At 34.3% G+C, this 20,555-nt stretch overlaps 1 protein-coding gene across 1 annotated transcript in view; it reads right to left on the minus strand.

Moving 5' to 3' along the window:
• Nucleotides 1–331: 331 nt before the first annotated feature.
• LOC145672811 (uncharacterized) overlaps nucleotides 332–20,555 on the minus strand; it is an 80,061-nt gene continuing 59,837 nt past the window's right edge. The window contains exons 2-4 of the mRNA XM_081741967.1: nucleotides 9,106–9,279; nucleotides 5,779–6,801; nucleotides 332–1,599 (exon numbers count right to left, since the gene is read on the minus strand). Of these exons, the coding sequence (XP_081598093.1) occupies nucleotides 1,591–1,599; nucleotides 5,779–6,801; nucleotides 9,106–9,186 (1,113 nt within the window). The 5' untranslated portion in view covers nucleotides 9,187–9,279 and the 3' untranslated portion in view covers nucleotides 332–1,590. The remainder of the gene's footprint in view (nucleotides 1,600–5,778; nucleotides 6,802–9,105; nucleotides 9,280–20,555) is intronic.

Genomic DNA, 20,555 nt, shown 5'->3' on the forward strand with positions numbered 1-20,555 from the left:
CAAATGACAGGAAAAGCAATCGGCAACTGTCACTCAGCATTCACCGGGCTTGTGACCGTCAAGAATGTGTACAGTGATTCTCAAACAATTTACCTCTAGACCCGCTTTAGAAGTCAGTAAAAAAAGTTACGACGTCTCCTCTTTGTATAATACTAATGTCACAAAGTCATTTACGAATTAATATTTTTTAAACTTACAAACTCCTTTATAGTTTACCGATTTTGGGAGTTGTTACCAAACAGTTTGAGAAACACTGGTACAATGTCTTCTTGGCTGCTTTCCCAGTTACCTGGGGCTAGTCAGACTAGCGATTTCTTTATTTATGCTAAAATACAAATAATGATATGATTGGTTATTCAGCGCAAGAATACAGTTACTACATTATAAACTACATTTAAAAACTTGGAACTTGGAAATTTAAGTAATGTTAAGTAATTATTTGAGTATAACATAAGTACATAAGAGTCTATGTGAATAAAAAATATATAACAGAATATTTGAGTAAAAATAAAGTGTTTCAATGATAATTTTCATTTTATAAATTATTTACACTATTTAGATCATTCTTAGTTCTCTATTTTGAGTCTTTATATCATATAATAATACCCTAAGTTACTTTATTCAATATTAACAAGTACATCAACATGAACAAATTCAAATACATACACAGCGCAACTATAATACAAAGAGCAACAAATAAACACAATACTGGTCTAGTAGTTATATAGATAGATTGTGATTTGTTTGTTGAAAATAATATTGTAGTTCTAATTTCACTTTTAATGAGTTTTATATCCGAAAGTTGTTTCTCCACTTATAATTTGTTATATAATATTAATTGACATAGAAAAAAATGTAACAAAGTAATACATAGAACACAAGAATGGAACTCAAGGAAATATTTTACAATAACACAATACAAGTTTACATTATTAAGAAAATATTTACATTATTTATATATTTCATAACCATGATCCAGTAAATCATGGCATTTTCCAGCATTTCGAATAACACGATAGAAGCAGCATTATAAAACACTACAAGAGTAATTAACGAACTGCAAATATACAATAATAGTAACAATAATTATACACACATGCTGAACACGATTATTTAGAACACAAATTCGTTGCAGTAAGTATGTACATTATCACACCTATTTCATCTTTACTCGATCGTCTTTTTTCTTGGCGATCTTGCTTTGAGCACTTAGGATATATTCCGGGTCTCTGCAGGGCATCCCACGTTGTACCATAGAATCTACTATCTCAGGAAGCATACATTCTTTAAAAAACCGTATAAGTTTCGGTAGCATAACATTTACCCATAATTCTTCATCTCTTCTTACTTCCACAATATGTAAAGGTGATTTATCATCAATGTATACAACTAAAAAGCATTTGTCTAATTTGGTAATATTCAACTGGCCCTGAATTTGGTAGTAGTAGTCGCTGTTAGTATTTAGTCCTATAGTTCTGTCTGGAAGGGCTCTAAGAAAAAATGCCCCTTTCTTTTTCTTTATCTCTTCAGTGACATCCTTATTTCTGAGTGAAGGAACACACTTTACTTCCACTAACGTATCATCTTCTACTACATATCCTGAAATATGATTAGAAGAGAATTAATTGATAGACTAGAATGAAAATAGATTTTAAAAAAAAGTAATATAATAATCTGTCTGTCCCTTTTCCATAAACAAAAAGGAAGTGATTTGGTTTCGTTCAGATTCAGTTAATACCTCTAATTATAGCACACTGAACAAACAGCACTTATTAGAGTTAAACACTTATTATATTATATCAACAAAGAAGTTGAAAAATATTTCTTACCATCTGGACTAGTAGCTAAGAAACTATACTTAGAATCAATATATAATCCTCGTTTCTCTTAGTGTTGCCACGAGACGAGACGAGACGAGATTTCAGGCTGTCTTGTCTCGTCTTGTGCAAAGCATGTCTCGTCTCGAAAAAATGGGCTCGTCCCGTCTAGTGTCTCGTCTCGAGAGCTGCTGTCCCGTCTCGTCTCGTTTTGTCTCGTAAAAAATATAGCAGCATACCATGGGAACGAAAGTAAAATGTAGCAGGCTGCACCATGCTAATCAAGATACAAGTAAGTTACAAGTATTACCCAGAACACACAAGACAAGAAATGTCACGGTAGCTACACCGTGAAGCCTTCAGCTCTAGTGTATGTGGTAGTCAGTTCGATCTCGGTTAGTGCCATGTAAGCTTTGTGATGGACAAACATTGAATGTGTGTGGTACTTGGGGTCTCGGGTTCGATCCCAGCCCCACCAAGTGAACTTCGTGGTGGACAAACACCGTGTGCGTGGGTTTTCTCGGGGTTCTCCCGTTTCCTCCCACTTTCTTCATTCCACCATTTAATTCATTACTCATCATCACTGTCTCCTTTAGCCTAAACGGCATAACCATGGGACGTAAAACTCAAAGATTTCATTTCATTTTTCGAATGTGTGTTTTCTTGAAGTTGTCTAGTATTCTACCACTTTCTTCATTCCACTAATTTTCCCATCATCATCCATTCGGCCAAAGTTGCCTAAAGGTCTTAAAAATAAATTCAAATAAGCTCACAAGGCAAGGACAAAGTTTTTTTTATTTTTTTTTTACACATTTTGAAACATTGAAACCTGTTTTGCCAGTTTCAATACACGAATATACAGCAAATTGCTTATAGGTACGTCGAAGATGAAGACACTAATGTCAAATAATGTTTACACGACAAGCAAAGTTCCATGTAAAGGTGTCACCATCCCCGACACTATCGTATACTATCAGCCCACTTGCTTTATAGTGTCTATGTATATATATATATATATATATATATATATATATATATATATATATATATATATATATATATAGAGAGAGAGAGAGAGAGAGAGAGAGATGGAAATATATATAGATAAATAGAGAGATAGATATGTGTGTACACTTTGATTTCATATATTCCAGCCTTTAGCTTTCACAGTGTTAACCCATAACAATCCAAAAACTACTTTCCATTTTAGCATGTTTAAATTTGCTGCAATTATTATTTTTTTTTAAATCTCAGAACCAAATAATTTTATTGAGTAATGGAAAGTATTTGATTGGAATTTTATGTTACTGCACAGTAAGCTCCACTTAAAGTGCCATAGTAATGGGAGCTGAACGACACATGGGACGAAAGAATGCTTGGGGCCAGTCTTCACCTCCATGGTTCAAATCTGTTTCCATAACCGCGGGGTGTGTGATACTATGTGGTGGTTGCCCCGTTTGTGTAACAAACTCATGACAGTACACCCAGATTAGCTAATGGCTAAAAAAAAGTTGATTTTTGGGTGGCCATTTTGGATTAAAGTTTCTTATATTGTCGTGATCTATTCGCAATCATACAACGTACATCTTCATACCAAGCCGAGCGGTCTGCGGCGATAGACTATAGGCTTGAAGGCCCCGGGTTGAGTCCTGGAAGGGTCATGTGTATGGATTTTAACAACATTTGTTTTTTCGTATTGTGTCAGGGAGGAAATCGTACGGGATAAAAGGATTTCAGTCTGAAAAAATTGGAGAGAATATCCTCCCCACGATACTTTCATGAGAGTAAGGAATTAGTAAAAATATAGGAGGTTTAGAAATATGGTTTGGGTATCCTATTTCTTTTCTGTTAATTATGTTCTCCAATTTTCGAATTTTGATCATTCTCATGATATTTTCTGTTTTCAACGGAGTTCCATGAATATTATATCAAATGTTCTTTAAACTTATCAAGTTCGAGAGGTTTTATATGCCTGTAAGAAACAATTTCTGAAGATAATTCAGGTCCTAATGAATATTATTCACTAGGAAAGGGAAGTATTCCCCTCCTCTCAACATGCAAGCAGAGGGCAATTTCGCACTCTGGTCAGATCAAACATTTCCGCGTAACAAAACGAAGGTCCCCCTGTAAAGCCTCTTCACCTAAAGTGTTATTGTTAGTATCATAAATTTGCTGAAAGCAAACAATTTGAAGGGTTCGTCGATAATATATTTGCTTTCTTTGTCCTTCGTTCGCCTTCCAAACGAAGAGGTGAATTTTACAACATGACTGCTGTATAATAAGCGAGCGATTGGTAAAATGGTAAAAGTATATTTTTATGTGTATGTGTGTGTGTGTGTGTGTGTGTGAGAGAGAGAGAGAGAGAGAGAGAGAGAGAGAGAAGGTGTAATTTTAGTTGCAAGATGACATACTTCAATTGCCATTTTCGGTTCATATAGCAAAAAGAATACCGCCACCAGAGAATAAAGACAAGTGTAGTCTGTCCTGTTCTCTTCCGCCATTTCAGCCAGAACTTTCAACTACAGCCTGTAATGAGTGTAGACCTTACCCAGTTTTCAAATTGAATAGATGGTGGTGGTAGTTCGGTTTCTTGACCTTGTAAAAATCTTCCTTGTCTTTTATTTTGTTTGTCATCATTCCAGCCAGAAATTTAAAAAGTGAGAATTCCTCAGTTTACAGCAACGGGAATTGGGGACAAGACATTAAGGATGATATTCCTGGAAGCTCATGTATCACGATTGTTTCATTCAATAGACAGAGGACACTTTTCTATGAAGGCTTTTCAACATGTTTTCTCACAAAGGGAATTTTCCTTTTGCAATCTATATGACCACTGGCAATTTCAATCTTGGCCATTCCCGCCAGCGTTTTTATTTTCGAGACAGGAGACGAGACGAGACATTTCACGAGACGTCCCGTCTCGTCTCGTGTCTCGTCTAAAAGGGTTCTGTCCCGTCTCGTGTCTCATCTCGTTTACGAGACGAGACGAGACGAGACACGAGAAATGTCTCGTCTCGTGGCAACACTAGTTTCTCTACTGTCACATTCTTCTCCTCCGCAAACTTTCGTAGAGCAACATCTCCATGATTTCTTCCGTATTCTATTGATGGTGTCGATAGATTTCTCTTGTACAAAATGTCTTTCACCAACACATGGCACAAAGTGTGATCTTTACGTTTCACAACTTTATCGAACATGGATGACGTTAGACGGTTGCGGCGATGTTCTTCATAAATCGAATTCCCATGCTGTCCGCGGGAGGATACTTTAATCAAAGTTCTTTCATCTGAACTGACCTAATATTAAAAATAATGTAAAGCATTCTTAAAACAGGACAGGGTGAACTGAAATTTGTAAGCAATATTGTAAGCACAAATAGCTACTTTTCCTACAGACATTAAAAGAATGTTCTAAACATATCCTTCAAAATTATCTTTGTGGAGGTATATGTTTGCGAAATATGTAAAAACGAAGTTTCGAGACAACCTGGAATCATAGAGTTGAAACATATTTTATAATTACATGAATCCACAAAACTGATAGGCTCCCAGAAATTCTCGTAATTTTCTCTACGTACTCAATGAGTATCCATCTACACATAAATTATAAGAATTTGAAAAGAATTTCGCTTGATTTCAATTAGTGGATCATGACATATCAATTCTGTGATTCATGATTGTCTCTGAATTTCATTTTCACGGCTATCCGGGGCCTATACTTTTACTAATATGCGTTCTAAGGCTACGCTTACTGAGCTCTCTTGTTTGATTGTAGTGATGAGAACTATCCGTACTTACCGTATTGATTGCGCATTTTTATCGGCTCCTAATAGAAAAGGAAAATTAGTAGGAGCAACTTCGTCAAAGTATTAATACATGTAAATGTTCTTGTCAGTGCAATATGTTAATGTGTGTAAACAATATTCATATAAATTTTGACTATTATAAAAATAATGACTTACATCATAAGATTGCAGCTGTACTTCGCAAGCAGCCCGAAGTGATTCCGGAGAGAGTGGTGGTTTGTCAGCGTTCGGTCCATAATCACGATTAGTTGATGGAAGCTGTAGTTTCCTTCTTACTTTCCTACTAACACTCTTTGATCGGTGTTGTTCAGATCTTCTCTCGATAAAGCGTTTGAAATGCATTCCAGGACTCAGTTTTGTCATAGATTTCCAGGGACTAAGATGCCATTTCACCTTTTTGTTGTATGCAAGGCCAGTTAAATAGCACCTCCGTTGAAACGACCCTCGTTTTGTAAAGTTAATCCTTTTCCCAGCGTTGAATTTTGACAAAATGCTCATGAAGACTTCTGCTCTATTAGTCGTCTCATTAGGTAGCAATTTGTCTGCCTTCCTTATCAGCTGTTGGACTGCTGACATTATATGATAATATAATCCACTTTCTTGAAGAACCGGTACTAAATTTTCATCATTCTTTTTTGAGCAATAGTATGTCTTACATTTTTCGTGATTTCCAAATACATGTGAAGGCCCGTTTCGAAGATCATCTTGCAGGTCTTGGACGCTCTTCTTTGCTGCCGCATTCCTGGAAATGGCACCGCGAGCAGCTGCTGTAAGGCGTGGAATTCTGTTGCGCAGGATTCCTCTGCTTTTCGGCGAAAACGTGTTATCCACACGAAGTTTGTGCAATACTTTCGTGTATTTTTTCACACAATGGTTAGCATATTCCACCTTCACTACTTCACGTCCATATGACACTCGTTCAACAATTCTGCTGTGCACACTTGAATCCCCATCTGCTACAAATCTTTTATAGCGAAGACCGTGCATTTCCTCACTCTTACTAAAACCCTCAACAACAATGTCTGCTTCCATTGCACTTGAAGATGCTGTCCAATTACGGTAACATATATGATCTTGTGACTGTATATTCTTTGCAGCAGCTGAGGCACACACAGAGCAATATTTATTTCTAACTCCAAGAAAGAGAAATTTATTTGTTTCTTGACCGATGATACAGGCCTGAAAGAAAATAAATAATGGAAAATCAGTTACAATAGGCATTGCTAATTCCCGAAAGTTTAGGCCTTACTTTTGCGTAAATAGGCAGATAAAATGGTATTTAAAATACATGGCAAATAGGCACTAAATTATTAAAAGAAAAGGCAAGATAAAACTGCTTCTTGCTACTAGTTAGACATTTGTGTTTCATTTTGGGGAGGGACGGAGAGGACAGGCCGTGGAGAGAAATCCCAGGCAGCCCCGAGGATATACCAATACGGGCATTAACTAGTAGTAAGACCTATTTTATAATTTGAAGATTTTTTATTTCAAGACAAGAGAAATGAAATGAAATTAAGTATTTAGTTTAACGTCCCACAATTATGCTCCGAGGCTAAGGGAGACGGACAAAACAAATGTATTGGTACTTGGTAGATCTATTTCAATCAATGTGTACTATTTCAGTAGTCGTATGAAGGTGATATCTAAGAAGTACGTAAGTGTATGAGAGCATCCGAAATCAAGAAAATATAAACTTTATAAAATGAGTCAGATCGGGCCCTTTTAGTAGTCTGGGCCCCCAGAATATGACTTGGCTTCCCTGTTCTCTGGGCGGCCTAGGGGGGGGGGTAATTGGGAGTAGTGTGAGAACGACTGGCGATACATGAACGAAAAAAAAAAGAATAACATAGAGAAGTACGACAAAGCCCATCAAATGGCGTTCAGACGATACCTCTTGTGGGGGGTAACTTGAAAATTTCAAACTTTGCACAACAAAACAGCACTGTGCATAGTAAACGCACCTGCGCCAAAATTATGCTTATTCTTGTTACTTTCTGCTCAACGGAATGATACCTTTTTCATGATGCTCTTCAGCGTTCGAAGCTAGAATAAAGAATATTCATTCTATTTTTTTTATTTCTTTCTAAACTATTTATCCTTAGAAAATTTTATAATAAAAAAACGAGCCTAAAAGCAATGTTATTATTGAACACTGTATCATCCAACGCAAGTATTTCAATTAAAATTTGAGATTTTGACATGGGAACACACTCTATATCGAAAACGAATACTCATAATTTACTAAACGAATACTTCACGAAAACGAATACTAAATGACAGATGCAATCAATGTCCGCGGTGTTTTGAAACGGATACAATGGAAAGATTATATATTGCACGTAAGTGTGTCTTAATTTTTTTTTTTTTTTTTTTTGTCCTTTAGCCAATGCAGAGGTTTCAAGCAACTCCGCAATGTTCCTTGGTAATTACAGCCATGGTAAAGATTGTCTCTTTGACCTATGTTCGACATTTAGGAGGGTTTTTACCCCTTTCAACCCCCACGTTGGCCTACATAAGAAAACACGTATTTCTTATTTATTGTTCCTTTATCCAATTGAGAAGTTTCAAGCAAATCCACAATGGGCGTTGATAGTTACAGCCATGGTAGAGGTTAGGAGGATTTTTACCCCTTTCAACCCCCGCGTTGTCCAATATATAAAAAAAAACACGTATTAGTTACTTTTTGTTTCTTTACCCACTGCAGAAATCCTCGGTGTGCGTTGATAGTTATGGCCGTGATAAAAATTGTCTCATTGCCCGAAATTTGCACTTTAGGTGGGCCTTTACCCTCTTCAACACTCTCATTGGCCGATATACCAAAAGAAAAAAAAGTATTTCCTACTTTTTGTTTCTTATGCACTGCGGAGATATCAAGCAAATCCACAGTGTGCGTTGGTAGTTATAGCCATGATAAAAGTTGTCACCTTGCTTAACAGTAAGCAGAAAGTGCACGCATAATAATAATAATAATAATAATAATAATAATAATAATAATAATAATAATAATAATAATAATAATAATAATATATATATATATTATTATTATTATTATTATTATTATTATTATTATTATTATTATTATTATTATTATTATTATTATTATTATTATCATTATTATTATTACCATCGACTTTCCAGCTGGGGCCCTTTGCGGGAGTCCCCCGCAGAAGTTTGCTACGCTACTGGATCCGGCATTATGTCAATGTTCCTTATTTTTCTGTTACCTCTGCCAGTAAGTACTATTTTCATTCACTTATTAAACATATATAAAGTTTTTATTGCGACCAATACATTTCATACTTTATTGACAAATGTCCCCGCTATAGCGTAGAAGTAATTGCTCACATATATATGCGAGCTATCAGAAGTTTGATTCCCGCTGGTAATATTCATACAGATTTTTTTAAAAATAATAATCTTAGGTTAGTAGTAATATGAGTACATATGGCAATAAATATAAACATTCTGACATGCAGAACTTACGACTCCTGAAGCTGCGTTGTAACTGTGACCGTAACTCCTTTGACTCGAGCCTCCGTCCAAGTATACCGTAATCCAAGGCATCCCATCAGCATCAACATTACCCTTTTCAATCGCTATTCTTTACTCTTCTTCGCCTGCTACTTTCATTTGTGACCAGAGAGTTTCATTCCAAACCTAAATAAAATACATAGCAATGTAGTGTGCATCTGCGATTATCAAGTGTGATCACAAAGCACACATTTGATGTTGACCCACGGGAGCAGGAAAATTTGGTGTAGGAAAATTCGGTGTAAGAACACTCGGTGTAAGAAAATTCGGTGTACAGAAAATTCGGTGTACGGAAAACTCGGTGTGGGGAATGTTAGGTGTAAAGAAAGATCCGTTGTAGTAGAGCGTAGGATTTATTAAAAACTCAACTGAGGATAAATGAGCGTTAAGTTCAAACTTTGTGTAGAACGTACTTTTACTGTCTACTATACCAAATTTTAAAAAATTGTGATCGTGAAATAATTTGAATTCTAGATTTCGACGGATTTTAACATTTCATGGAGCTTACATGACGAGAAATTTGTTTTTTGATGTCCGTTCGTGTGATTTAGCGAAGCGACCATCGCTACCAATCGACATTTAATTTAAAACTTAAGTTTTTATGTTGTTTTGGAGGATGTCTCCTAGAATTTTCTACTTCAAAAATAAAAATAAAAAGTAGGTTACAGAACGGGTAAAGTTGAAAATTGTAGATTTTTCAAAAATATTCTGACGAATTTATGTCTATTTTACAAATAAATATTTAAATCTAAATTCTTCAAAAACGACATAGTTTATTTATGTTACTCAAAGGTGTAAAAATAAATGCCTCAACTAAAGTACCTACGCCTGATTGGAGGAGAAGTCAACAAGGAGTCAATAGGGTTGCAGTGCTTGTTTACCTTAACTTAAGGCAAACAAACTAAAGTGTCTGATTGGTGGAGAAGTCAACTATTTGTACAAATATTATCTGATAAAACCATCCTGCTTTATATTTCCCTTTCCACTAAGAATTTTTTGATCAATACATATTTGCATCTTAGGTATGTATATGCAGAGCGATTCTTTGAAAACTCACGGATTTCATTTGGCTCTAGAATTTCTAACTGAAGTCCGGTTTTCATGCGGTTTGTTGCAAATCATCAAGGGAGGAGGGGAAATTTATGGAACTATGTTTACTGGTTTAAATTCATCCGGGGTAATATCGAGCAGGCCGCAAGAAAAACAGCAAATATTCGCCATTGTGCGTTACAGTTCGAATGAGATATTGGATATTTGAAGCGAAATTGAAGAATACAAATTAAGTGTTAGTGAGAATACAAATTAAGTGTTAGTGGTAACACACATAAATCACATGTTGAATAGCCGGTTTCTCGCTACAAACGACAGAGAGATTTCTTGGATGACTTAAAGAGTCGGTAACTGATATCTTCCACAACATCCGCCAGCGGGATCCGATGATTCCCTGTCTTACTCAGAAGGATCCTGTTTCCTGCAATTTATTCACTAACGACCATATTATGTTCCTGTCTGGAGCAGAACGTGAGGCAAAGTTGCCCTTTGCGTAGCAACAACAGATCCCGGTCTCCAAAATATTTTTAACGATAAAATCACGCTGCTCCAAAGAGTACATTATTGTAACTGTGTCCTGATGATATTGGTACAGTAGCATAGCATAATTCTCAATACAACGGCCCAGTTTCCTGTTTCTTATTGACCGCCGCGAGGTTGCCATCTAACGAAGAAACTCAAATCTCCACACCCCACCTCATCTAATTCCAATTCGATACAGTGGCGAATATTTGCTGCTTTTCTAGAGGCGCGGCCGGTATTACCCCAAATGAATTTAAACCAGTAAACATAGTTCCATAAATCTCCTAACGTTCCTTGATCATTTGCCACAAACCGCATGAAAGTCGGACTTTAGTTAGAAATTCTAGACCGAAATGAAATCCGTGAGTTTTAAAAGAATCACCTTGTATATGTTCTATGATGTACTATATAGGAAAGGTGTTTTTAGTTGTTAATATAACTATTCTCTGAACTTATAGTTGTAATTGTTTTATTTCTGACAAAAAGTGTCAGCTTCATTGTGTGATGAAAAGTAGTTTATAGGTCTAGTAATACCCCGCAAAAGACATGCAAGAGGTATTGGACTCAAGGCAATAATAATAATAATAATAATAATAATAATAATAATAATAATAATAATAATAATAATAATAATAATAATAATAATAATATGCTTTTTTAGAAATAGGTAATAACATTTTATTCGTTACATTTTATAGTTTTCGTTTTCACAATATGAAGTGTTTAAATTATCGTATACATCGCGACAAAACATAGCCAATTTTTTCCTCGGAAGTCAAGATCTAAGGGTTTACTTGTCCCTACCATAAATCCTTCATTGTAACTAGATTTCGGCGTTGCCGCACCAACTCAGGTAGAACTGTATAAAGCTCTCAGTATGGCTAACCCCATTACGGTTATCATAGTAGCCCGAGTCCGTACAGATTTCTAAACACATTACCCCACAGAAATGAGTGCCATAAGTCCAGGCCTTCTAAAGGCTGTTGCGCCAGGAATTTAGTTATCATTATTATTATTGCTAATAATAATATGTAATATTAGTAATAGGCTTAATAAAGATTCTGTCTGTTTATCTGCTCTGCTTGTAAGTATATTATTTCTAACTTTAAGACATAGTTATACAGGTCAATATATAATTGATCAGTTTCTTTCTAATATGATTCTTCACGTGTATAAAAACTGGACAAACTACAAATTAGAATACTATACACAGGAAATTAATAATGATAGCTTTATTACTCAGATATTAACCTGTATACATTAATACATGTGAGGATTTAGGTACTTAATAGAATGGTTTTTAATCATTTCTTTTTTAAAAGAAAAAAAGTTTTAAATTGCCATTATAGACAGATGGTCTGTCGAATAATAATAATAATAATAATAACAATAATAATAATAATAATAATAATAATAATAATAATAATAATAATAATAATGTTTTCTTAGGTGCTCCCGCCAAGTGAACTTTGTGGTGGACAAACACCGTGTGCGTGGGTTTTCTCGGGGTTCTTCCGTTTCCTCCCACTTTCTTCATTCCACCATTTCAGTCATTACTCATTATCACCGTCTCCTTTAGTCTAAACGGCATAACCGTGGGACGTAAAACTCAAAATTTCATTTCATTTCATTTTCATGTTTTCTTAGGACATTGAACAAAGTTATCGTGTCTTGCAAAATATTTTTGATGGAGACAAAGATCATGTTGTCATCAAGATAGATCAATCGTCCTCAGAAACTGAGGAAAACGAAAACGAGGACATATTTTGAACTCTTGAAGTGTTCAGTTCCAATTGTTTATTTTATCTATTTATGTGAGAATTTTCAAAATAATGTTCAATCAGGTCTGATGTAGTGCTTTATGAGATTGATTCTAAGTTGCATGAAGGCAATAATAATAATAATAATAATAATAATAATAATAATAATAATAATAATAATAATAATAATAATAATAATAATAATAATAATAATAATGCTATTTATAAAAGACTAACATTAGTGCATCACGCTAACTCCTAATAGTAAATCACGTTGATGCTCACTGCAATAATATAATGCAATAATTTAGATTTGAGCATTTATATTTATGTATCCGCAAGTTCATTGGTCAGTTAACTAAAAAAAAATGTGAATGCAAACAATTAGAGTTCTTAAGTATTGACTTTAACCTATAATTAGTGCTTGAACTTTTCGGGTAAGCTGTACCCGCCCGATACCCATTGCGTTTGGTTTACTCGATCCTTAGACCTGATAAACTCGTTTGGCCTGTTTGGACCGTTTGGCCCGATAGACTCGTTATGAGTTCGTACATGATAATTAGAACAATTTGTGTTATGATAATAAAGTGAAACAACACATCATTTACAATAATGACAGACGGGATTATCAGGTCATCCCTATTCATACGGTTCAATCGGGCAAATCCGATTCATACGGGTAAAAATACAATATCGGTCCAGCGTGCGGTCCAGGATCTATTCTATTTTCCGAGCATTACCGAAAATGCACAGTTGCCCGAAACGGCTCGGACGTAAAAACTATTATTATTATTATTATTATTATTATTATTATTATTATTATTATTATTATTATTATTATTATTATAATTATTATTATTATATTAATAGCAGAGAAAATTACTTGTTGAATGACGTGTACGTATTTTATCCCTATTTTAAATGGTTATTCTGGTTTTATGTATCTGCTTATTGGTTTGCAACACTCAGAAAAAATATTTCGAGACTTCATTGTTTACTCTGTCGGCAGGGAGAGCGGCAAGGCTTTTGTAATAACGGCAACATGCAACTGGTTGGCAAACAACCATATGACAGTTTTACTGCTGATAAGAAAACTTGGTTTAGCTTTGAAAACCACTATAAGTGATAATATTCAATATGTATTACACCGAGTCTACCTTACACCTAAATTTCCCCACACCGAGTTTTTCGTACACCGAATTTTCTGTACACCGAATTTTTCTACACCGAGTTTTCTTACACCGAATTTTCTTACACCGAATTTTCCTAGACCCGTTGACCCACACGTAAATATGTTTCGGCTCGCGTTCATGAGTATCAGCAAACAAGCAACCGCAACAATCGTCTCCAGCTAATCCTCTAAAAATTTTTGTATGCAAGGGAAGTGTAAAGCAGGGGTGCTCTCTCTCTCCTATACGTTAGAATACACCGTTAAAAAAAAATGTTTGAAAAAGGAGTCAGTTACAGAACAACGATAAAATGTATAAGGTTCGCAGATGAATGTGAAAAGTACAGGGTGTCCGAGAAGTCCTTCTTTGATTACAGAAATTGATAACTCAGGCTAGAAATAAGATAGAAATATGAAACTGGTGTTGAATTGTTTACAAACTATAAAAGTTTTTGTTTGTGTTAGGTTTGTGCTGTTTTACCAAGTCTCAATTTTCTTTTGTTTTAGGTTTGTAGTACGTAAGTAAGAAGCCCAAGAAGCCATGCCAACCAACCAGGAGAAGGCACAGTGTGTCCTGTGGTACACTCCGCATCAAAAAAATTGCGACACCTAATGCCTTGCAGTTAGGCCACCCAATATATTCCTTCTTATCCCATAATTGTGTTTGGTAAAACATCCCCTCTCACTCCTCCTTTCCTCTCTCCCATACTAAAATCAGCAAAAAAGATGAGTGCAATTCTTATTTCAAAATATACATATATTAGTATACACAAAATGAAACAATCAAACCGAGACGAAACAAGATTCATAAGATAATGTAGGGAGAGACTTAAACACAAACAGAATGAACAGTTGAAAGCGATGTATGCCTGTTAGACAGACATACAGAACTGAGATAGAGAGAGGAAAGAGGACAGAAGAAGGAAAAGAAAAACTGAACACAGATAAAAATAAGGAATTTAAAAATATTTTAAAAAAGAACCTAACATTATAAAGTTCCATTTCCAGAAATCCAACAGGAATATAGAAGTAAGTTTAGATTATATATTTCTTCAGGACTATTCGAATACATAGAAAATACAGGAAACAATCATTAAGTCACTTTCAAAATGAATACCAAACTTGGAGGTCAAATTAAATACTCAATTTCCTGTGAAATTGTAGAGCTCTGAAAAATATAGAATAATGTCAGTAGTTTAACACACGTGATTTGTTTCACGTGTTTCGGTAGCAAATTCGGTGGTGTTCATTGAACGTACTGATACGAAATACATTATAATAAACCCAGTAATACCTCCATTCCGGACTACTAATACAAACTCAACAAAAATAAAAAAAGGAAACAAAGAAAAGGATAAATAAATGAGTGCTATTTTAAGTAGACCTGGAGCTATAAGTGGTAGACAATAGCTTTTATTGCCCTCTTAATTGCTTTATTACCTAACCACTTTCTTGTCAATATGGCCGTGTCGGCCTTGGGGAGGTTTTAGGGGGAGGTGGTTTTATTACCCTGTTTGTTAAGTGGTTAGACGGGTTCCTGGAAAAGGTTGCGTGTTAGGAGGGATGGAGTAGTTTCTAGAAAAGAGGATGAAGGACATGTATCACGTGATTTTGATAGGGTTGTTTCTAACAGCTATGTTATGATCAAATTAATTATTCTTTTATTCTTTTATTTGTATTCTCCTAATAAATTACTCGGAACAATTGTATTGGTTCGCTTGCTAAACAAGCTCCTTATTTATTGGATCGTTTGCTAAAGCATACTCCATAGAACAATCTCTGATTGTGATTATATTAATTAATTCGCTTCATTAGAAGCTCATTCTTATTTGCATTCTCTTAATAAATTAATCGGAACATTTTATTTTATGGATTGCTTGCTAAGCAAGCTCCTTATTTATTGGATCGCTTCATTAGAAGCTCATTCTTATTTGCGTTCTCTTAATAAATTAATCGGAACAATTTCTATTGGATTGCTTGCTAAGGAAGTTCCTTATTTATTGGATCGTATGCTAAAGCATACACGTTGTTAAATTTGATTGTGATTATATTAATTAATTTGACCATTTGCATAGCAACTTGTATTTTGATGGATCGTATGCTAAAGCATACTCGTTGTTAAATTTGATTGTGATCATATTAATTCTTTGTTCTTTCGTATTATTTATAATAATACTCGTTGTTATAAATTGGAGGGAATAAACTTTATTCATGCGGGACACATTGTGGATTTTCCGTCTGAAAGACGTCGTGTATAAAACATGTATACTGCGGTACGATATGCATTGCTGGTACATATGCAGAGCGTGGTTCTTGTACGTCTTTCGCTGGTGAACTCAAGACATGAACTGAACTTTTCGCGCGCTTTTTGGAAACTGGTTGGACAAGAGGGAAAGATGGCGTTGTTGGGTAACAGGTGCGTGTTAAAACATGAAGACAAATACAAAGGAAAACCGACGACACGTTTAGTACACATCACAGAGTGCCGACAGAGTAATAAAAACAAGTTTGACGCCAGGGTAGGTGAACACAAGACATTGTCGGCGAAGAATACAAAGAGGATTGAGGTTGTGGCAGGTAAACATGTTGAATCATGCCCCTATGCTAATTGGTAATAAAAACAAGTTTGGCGTCAGGGTAGTTGAACACAAGATATTGTTGACGGCGAATACAAAGAAGATTGAGGTCGTGGCAGGTAAACATGTTGAATTATACCTGTATGCTAATTGGTAATAGAAAAGAAGTTTGGTACCGCGTTAGGTGAACACAAAACAATGTCGATGGTGAATACAAAGGAGATTAAGGTTGCGGTAGATAAACATTACAGAATACCGACAGAGTAATAAAAAACAAGTTTATTGGTATGTGAAGTGACAATAAAAAACATTGTCGGCGAAGAATACAAAGAGGATTGACGTCGTGACAGGTAAACATGTTGAATTATACCTGTATGGTAATTAGTAATAGAAAAGAAGTTTGGCGCGGCGTTAGGTGAACACAACATATTGTCAATGGGTGAATACAAAGAAGATTAAGGTTGCGGTAGATAAACATTACAGAATACCAACAGAGTAATAAAAAAACTTTAATGGTATAGGAAATGAAAATAAAACATTGTTGACGAAGAATACAAAAGAAGTTTGGCACCACGAATGGTGGTACATGACGCGACAGTGAACGGAAATACAAAAGAACTGTTGATCCTGTTGAAACATGAAGCGGCATTGAATACAATAGAAGATTGTCACATTGACATGATACCGAATGAAAACACAAAAGAAGTTTTGCAGTATGAACTGTGTTGACACTTTTCTTTGTACGTAGATATCATCTAATTGATCAGTACAGGATATGAATAACATTATTGAGGGAATACCGTTGTAAGATGTGAATGAACGTGGCACAATGTGAATAATATTGACGATGTTGTTTCAAAAGAATGTTTGATCAATAAATGATACATGCGAACATAAATGAAATGTAAGTATATGTTTTCTCCGTTCCTTATACCTATTGAAAGTTGTATAGAGAATTGGGAAAGTACATCTGAAAATATTTTAAATGATGTAAGGGTAGTGTTTTAAAGTACCACGTGATGTGACGTCGACATAAGTTTTCCTTATATATGGGGTATGATGAGAAGACGGGTATAGTATCATCATGGATTCGTCTGCCAGTACAGTACAACGAGAAATTCAACTTTGCAACGAAGTAGATTGGGATTCTTCATTTGACTATGTTGAATCTCCCAACAAAAAGTTTAAATTGAATAGAGAATCTCCGGACTTGTTTATTGATGAAGAAACTTGCTATTTTTCACCGGCTTCTCCAGATGTTATTATAGAGGAAGAAACTTGCTCACCGGCTTCTCCAGATGTTATTATAGAGGAAGAAATCATTGATTTAAGAGAAGAGCCAATATTAATTCCAACTTCGCCCGTTGGATCAAGAACAACTTCACCAGTACCAGTAACAGGAACACCGGAGCAAAAGTTTCAAGTTCCAGCAATAAAGTGGACACTTGCAGAAGAAGAACAAGAAGAAAGATCAGCATCTCCTGATTTATTTAATGAGGAAGAGGAGGAAGAAATTTGTAAGCTATTCAGTGAGATAGAAGAGTGCAAACCCAGCACGCCATCACCAAATGTTTCACCGTTGGACTATCCATCTTCACCCGAAAAGGTCCCATTGGATTTGCGTGTGCAGTACCAGTGCGAGTGTAGTAGTGACTTTGTAAGTGAAACATGTGTTAAAGATAGTATTTTAAAGTGGGAACCGAATACAGTTTTACTATGCCCTGGTTGTACCCTAAATTTTTTCAATCAGTTCGGGCACAGGTGCCTTCTTGTGAATATATTAACTCTCGAAGCAGAAGCATGGAAAATTATGGCCAGCAAAAATGTGAGAGACAATGTGTATTCAAATTATGTGAAATCGCATTCTGCTAACAAAAGAAGTGAACATTTATTTCATGAAAACTATGACAACTTATTAAAGAATCCAAATTATATTGAAGGACTAGTGAACATTTTATTAGAAAAAGATAGAAACGCTGCAAAGTGATTTTTTTGTACATATATATATATAATCTGTATATATTATTTTCTGTGTGTGTGTGTGTGCGTGTGTGTGTGTGTACATATATATATTATTTTCTATACTTGTTTGCTTGTATATATCTTTATCTCCAAATAAATATATACGAATTTCATTTCTTGATTTTTATTTAATAAAAGAAACTTTCCTAAATAAAAGGTATCATTGACATTTTACAAGGTGAAACTCATTTACGGTTTCTATCGTTATAATTGGTATTTGATGAGTGTTTTATATTTTTCTTGATTTTACTAATACTTTGAAGTATTTAAAAGTTTGATGAGTATTTTACAAGTTTGCGATTTTGAAACATAGATCCTCAAAGTTTGTGTAACAAACAAAACATACATTGAATAAGAAGAGTTTATGTAACGAAAGATCCACATAAATAAATAAGAACGAATTTGTGCAACAAATATTTGATGAATTACACTCTGAGTATTGTGTTAAGAAAAGTAAGCAGACTTTCTGCAAGAATTTTTATTATATTCAGAATCATAGATTGTTCAGAGTTCCACAGAAACTTTTTAATATATTTACAATAAAAAAATTAACACTGACTTTGCAATGAGAAAGGATTTTCTAAGTTCACACTTAAGTGTTCTTAGTATTTTACATAGTAATTATTTAACATTACATAACTATGTTGATGTAAGAGTATTACGGTAAGTAAAACGAAATAAGAAGATTGTTCATTGCATTCTTAATACGTTCACACAGTGTTCGAGTAAATAATTACGAGATATTAAATAATACAAGAGAATAAAAAAATAGTAATATTATAGTATGATTTATATACTTACCTTACAAATACAATAAGTTTCACATACATGTGATATAAAATGCAGAAACTGATTTTACAAACACGAATCATAACATGCAGAAAGTGTTTTTACAAACGCGAATAATAACATGCAGAAAATGTTTCACATACAAGCATCATAACATGTAGAAAGTGTTTTACAAACACGAATCATAACATGCAGAAACTGTTTTACAAACGTGAATCACAATATGCAGAAAGTGTTTTACAAACGCGAATCATAAGATGCAGAAACTGTTTTACAAACGCGAATCATAACATGCAGAAACTGTTTTACAAACGCGAATAATAACATGCAGAAAGTTTTAACATACATGTAATATAGCATGCAGAAACTGATTTTACATACAAGCATCATAACATGTAGAAACTGTTTTACATACAACCATCATAACATGCAGAAAGTGTTTTACAAACGTGAATCACAACATGCAGAAAGTGTTTTACATACAAGCATCATAACATGCAGAAACTGTTTTACAAACAAACATCATATCATACAGAAAATGTTTTTACAAAGGCGAATCATAACATGCAGAAAATGTTTTACAACGTGAATCACAACATGCAGAAAGTGTTTTTACAAACGCGAATCATAACATGTAGAAACTGTTTTACATACAACCATCATAACATGCAGAAAGTGTTTTACAAACGTGAATCACAACATGCAGAAAGTGTTTTACATACAAGCATCATAACATACAGAAAATGTTTTACATACAAACATAACATACAGAAAATGTTTTTACAAACGCGAATCATAACATGCAGAAAATGTTTTTACAACGAGAATCACAACATGCAGAAATTGTTTTTACAAACGCGAATCATAACATGTAGAAAATGTTTTACATACAAGCATCATAACATGCATTAAGTTTTTTCACATACATGTGCTATAAATGTCGAAAAGTGTTTTCAAAACAAAATACAGAAACGTAAACTAAAAATACAACTTACGAAAATGAAATTGTAACTTTCAAAATTAAAAAATGCAAGTTGTCAAAATGAAATTGTAACTTTCAAAATTAAAAATGCAACTTGTCAAAATGAAAACGCAAGTTGTCAAAACTAAAATGTAACTTGTCAAAAATGAAAATGTAACTTTCAAAATTAGAAATGCAAGTTGTCAAAACTAAAAATGCAACTAGTGAAAAATGAAAATGCAACTTGTGAAAATGAAAATGCAAGATGTCAAAATGAAAATGCAACTTGTGAAAAAAATGAAAATGCAAGTTGTCAAAATGAAAATGCAACTTGTCAAAAAATGAAAATGTAATTTTCAAAATTAAAAATCCAAGTTGTCAAAATGAAAATACAAATTTAAAAACAAAATGCAGAACCGTAAACTAAAAAAATGTGAGGTTTTTTCACATGCATGCAATATAAAAGTGTACAAACAAATTTTAGGCACGTGGATCATAACATACGGATTTTTGTTATATGCATATGTTAAAGTTTCATATGCACATGATAAAGT

Source organism: Thermobia domestica, chromosome 16 (genome assembly GCF_964235325.1).
Source record: "Thermobia domestica chromosome 16, izTheDome1.hap1.1, whole genome shotgun sequence".
NCBI lineage: Eukaryota > Metazoa > Arthropoda > Insecta > Zygentoma > Lepismatidae > Thermobia > Thermobia domestica.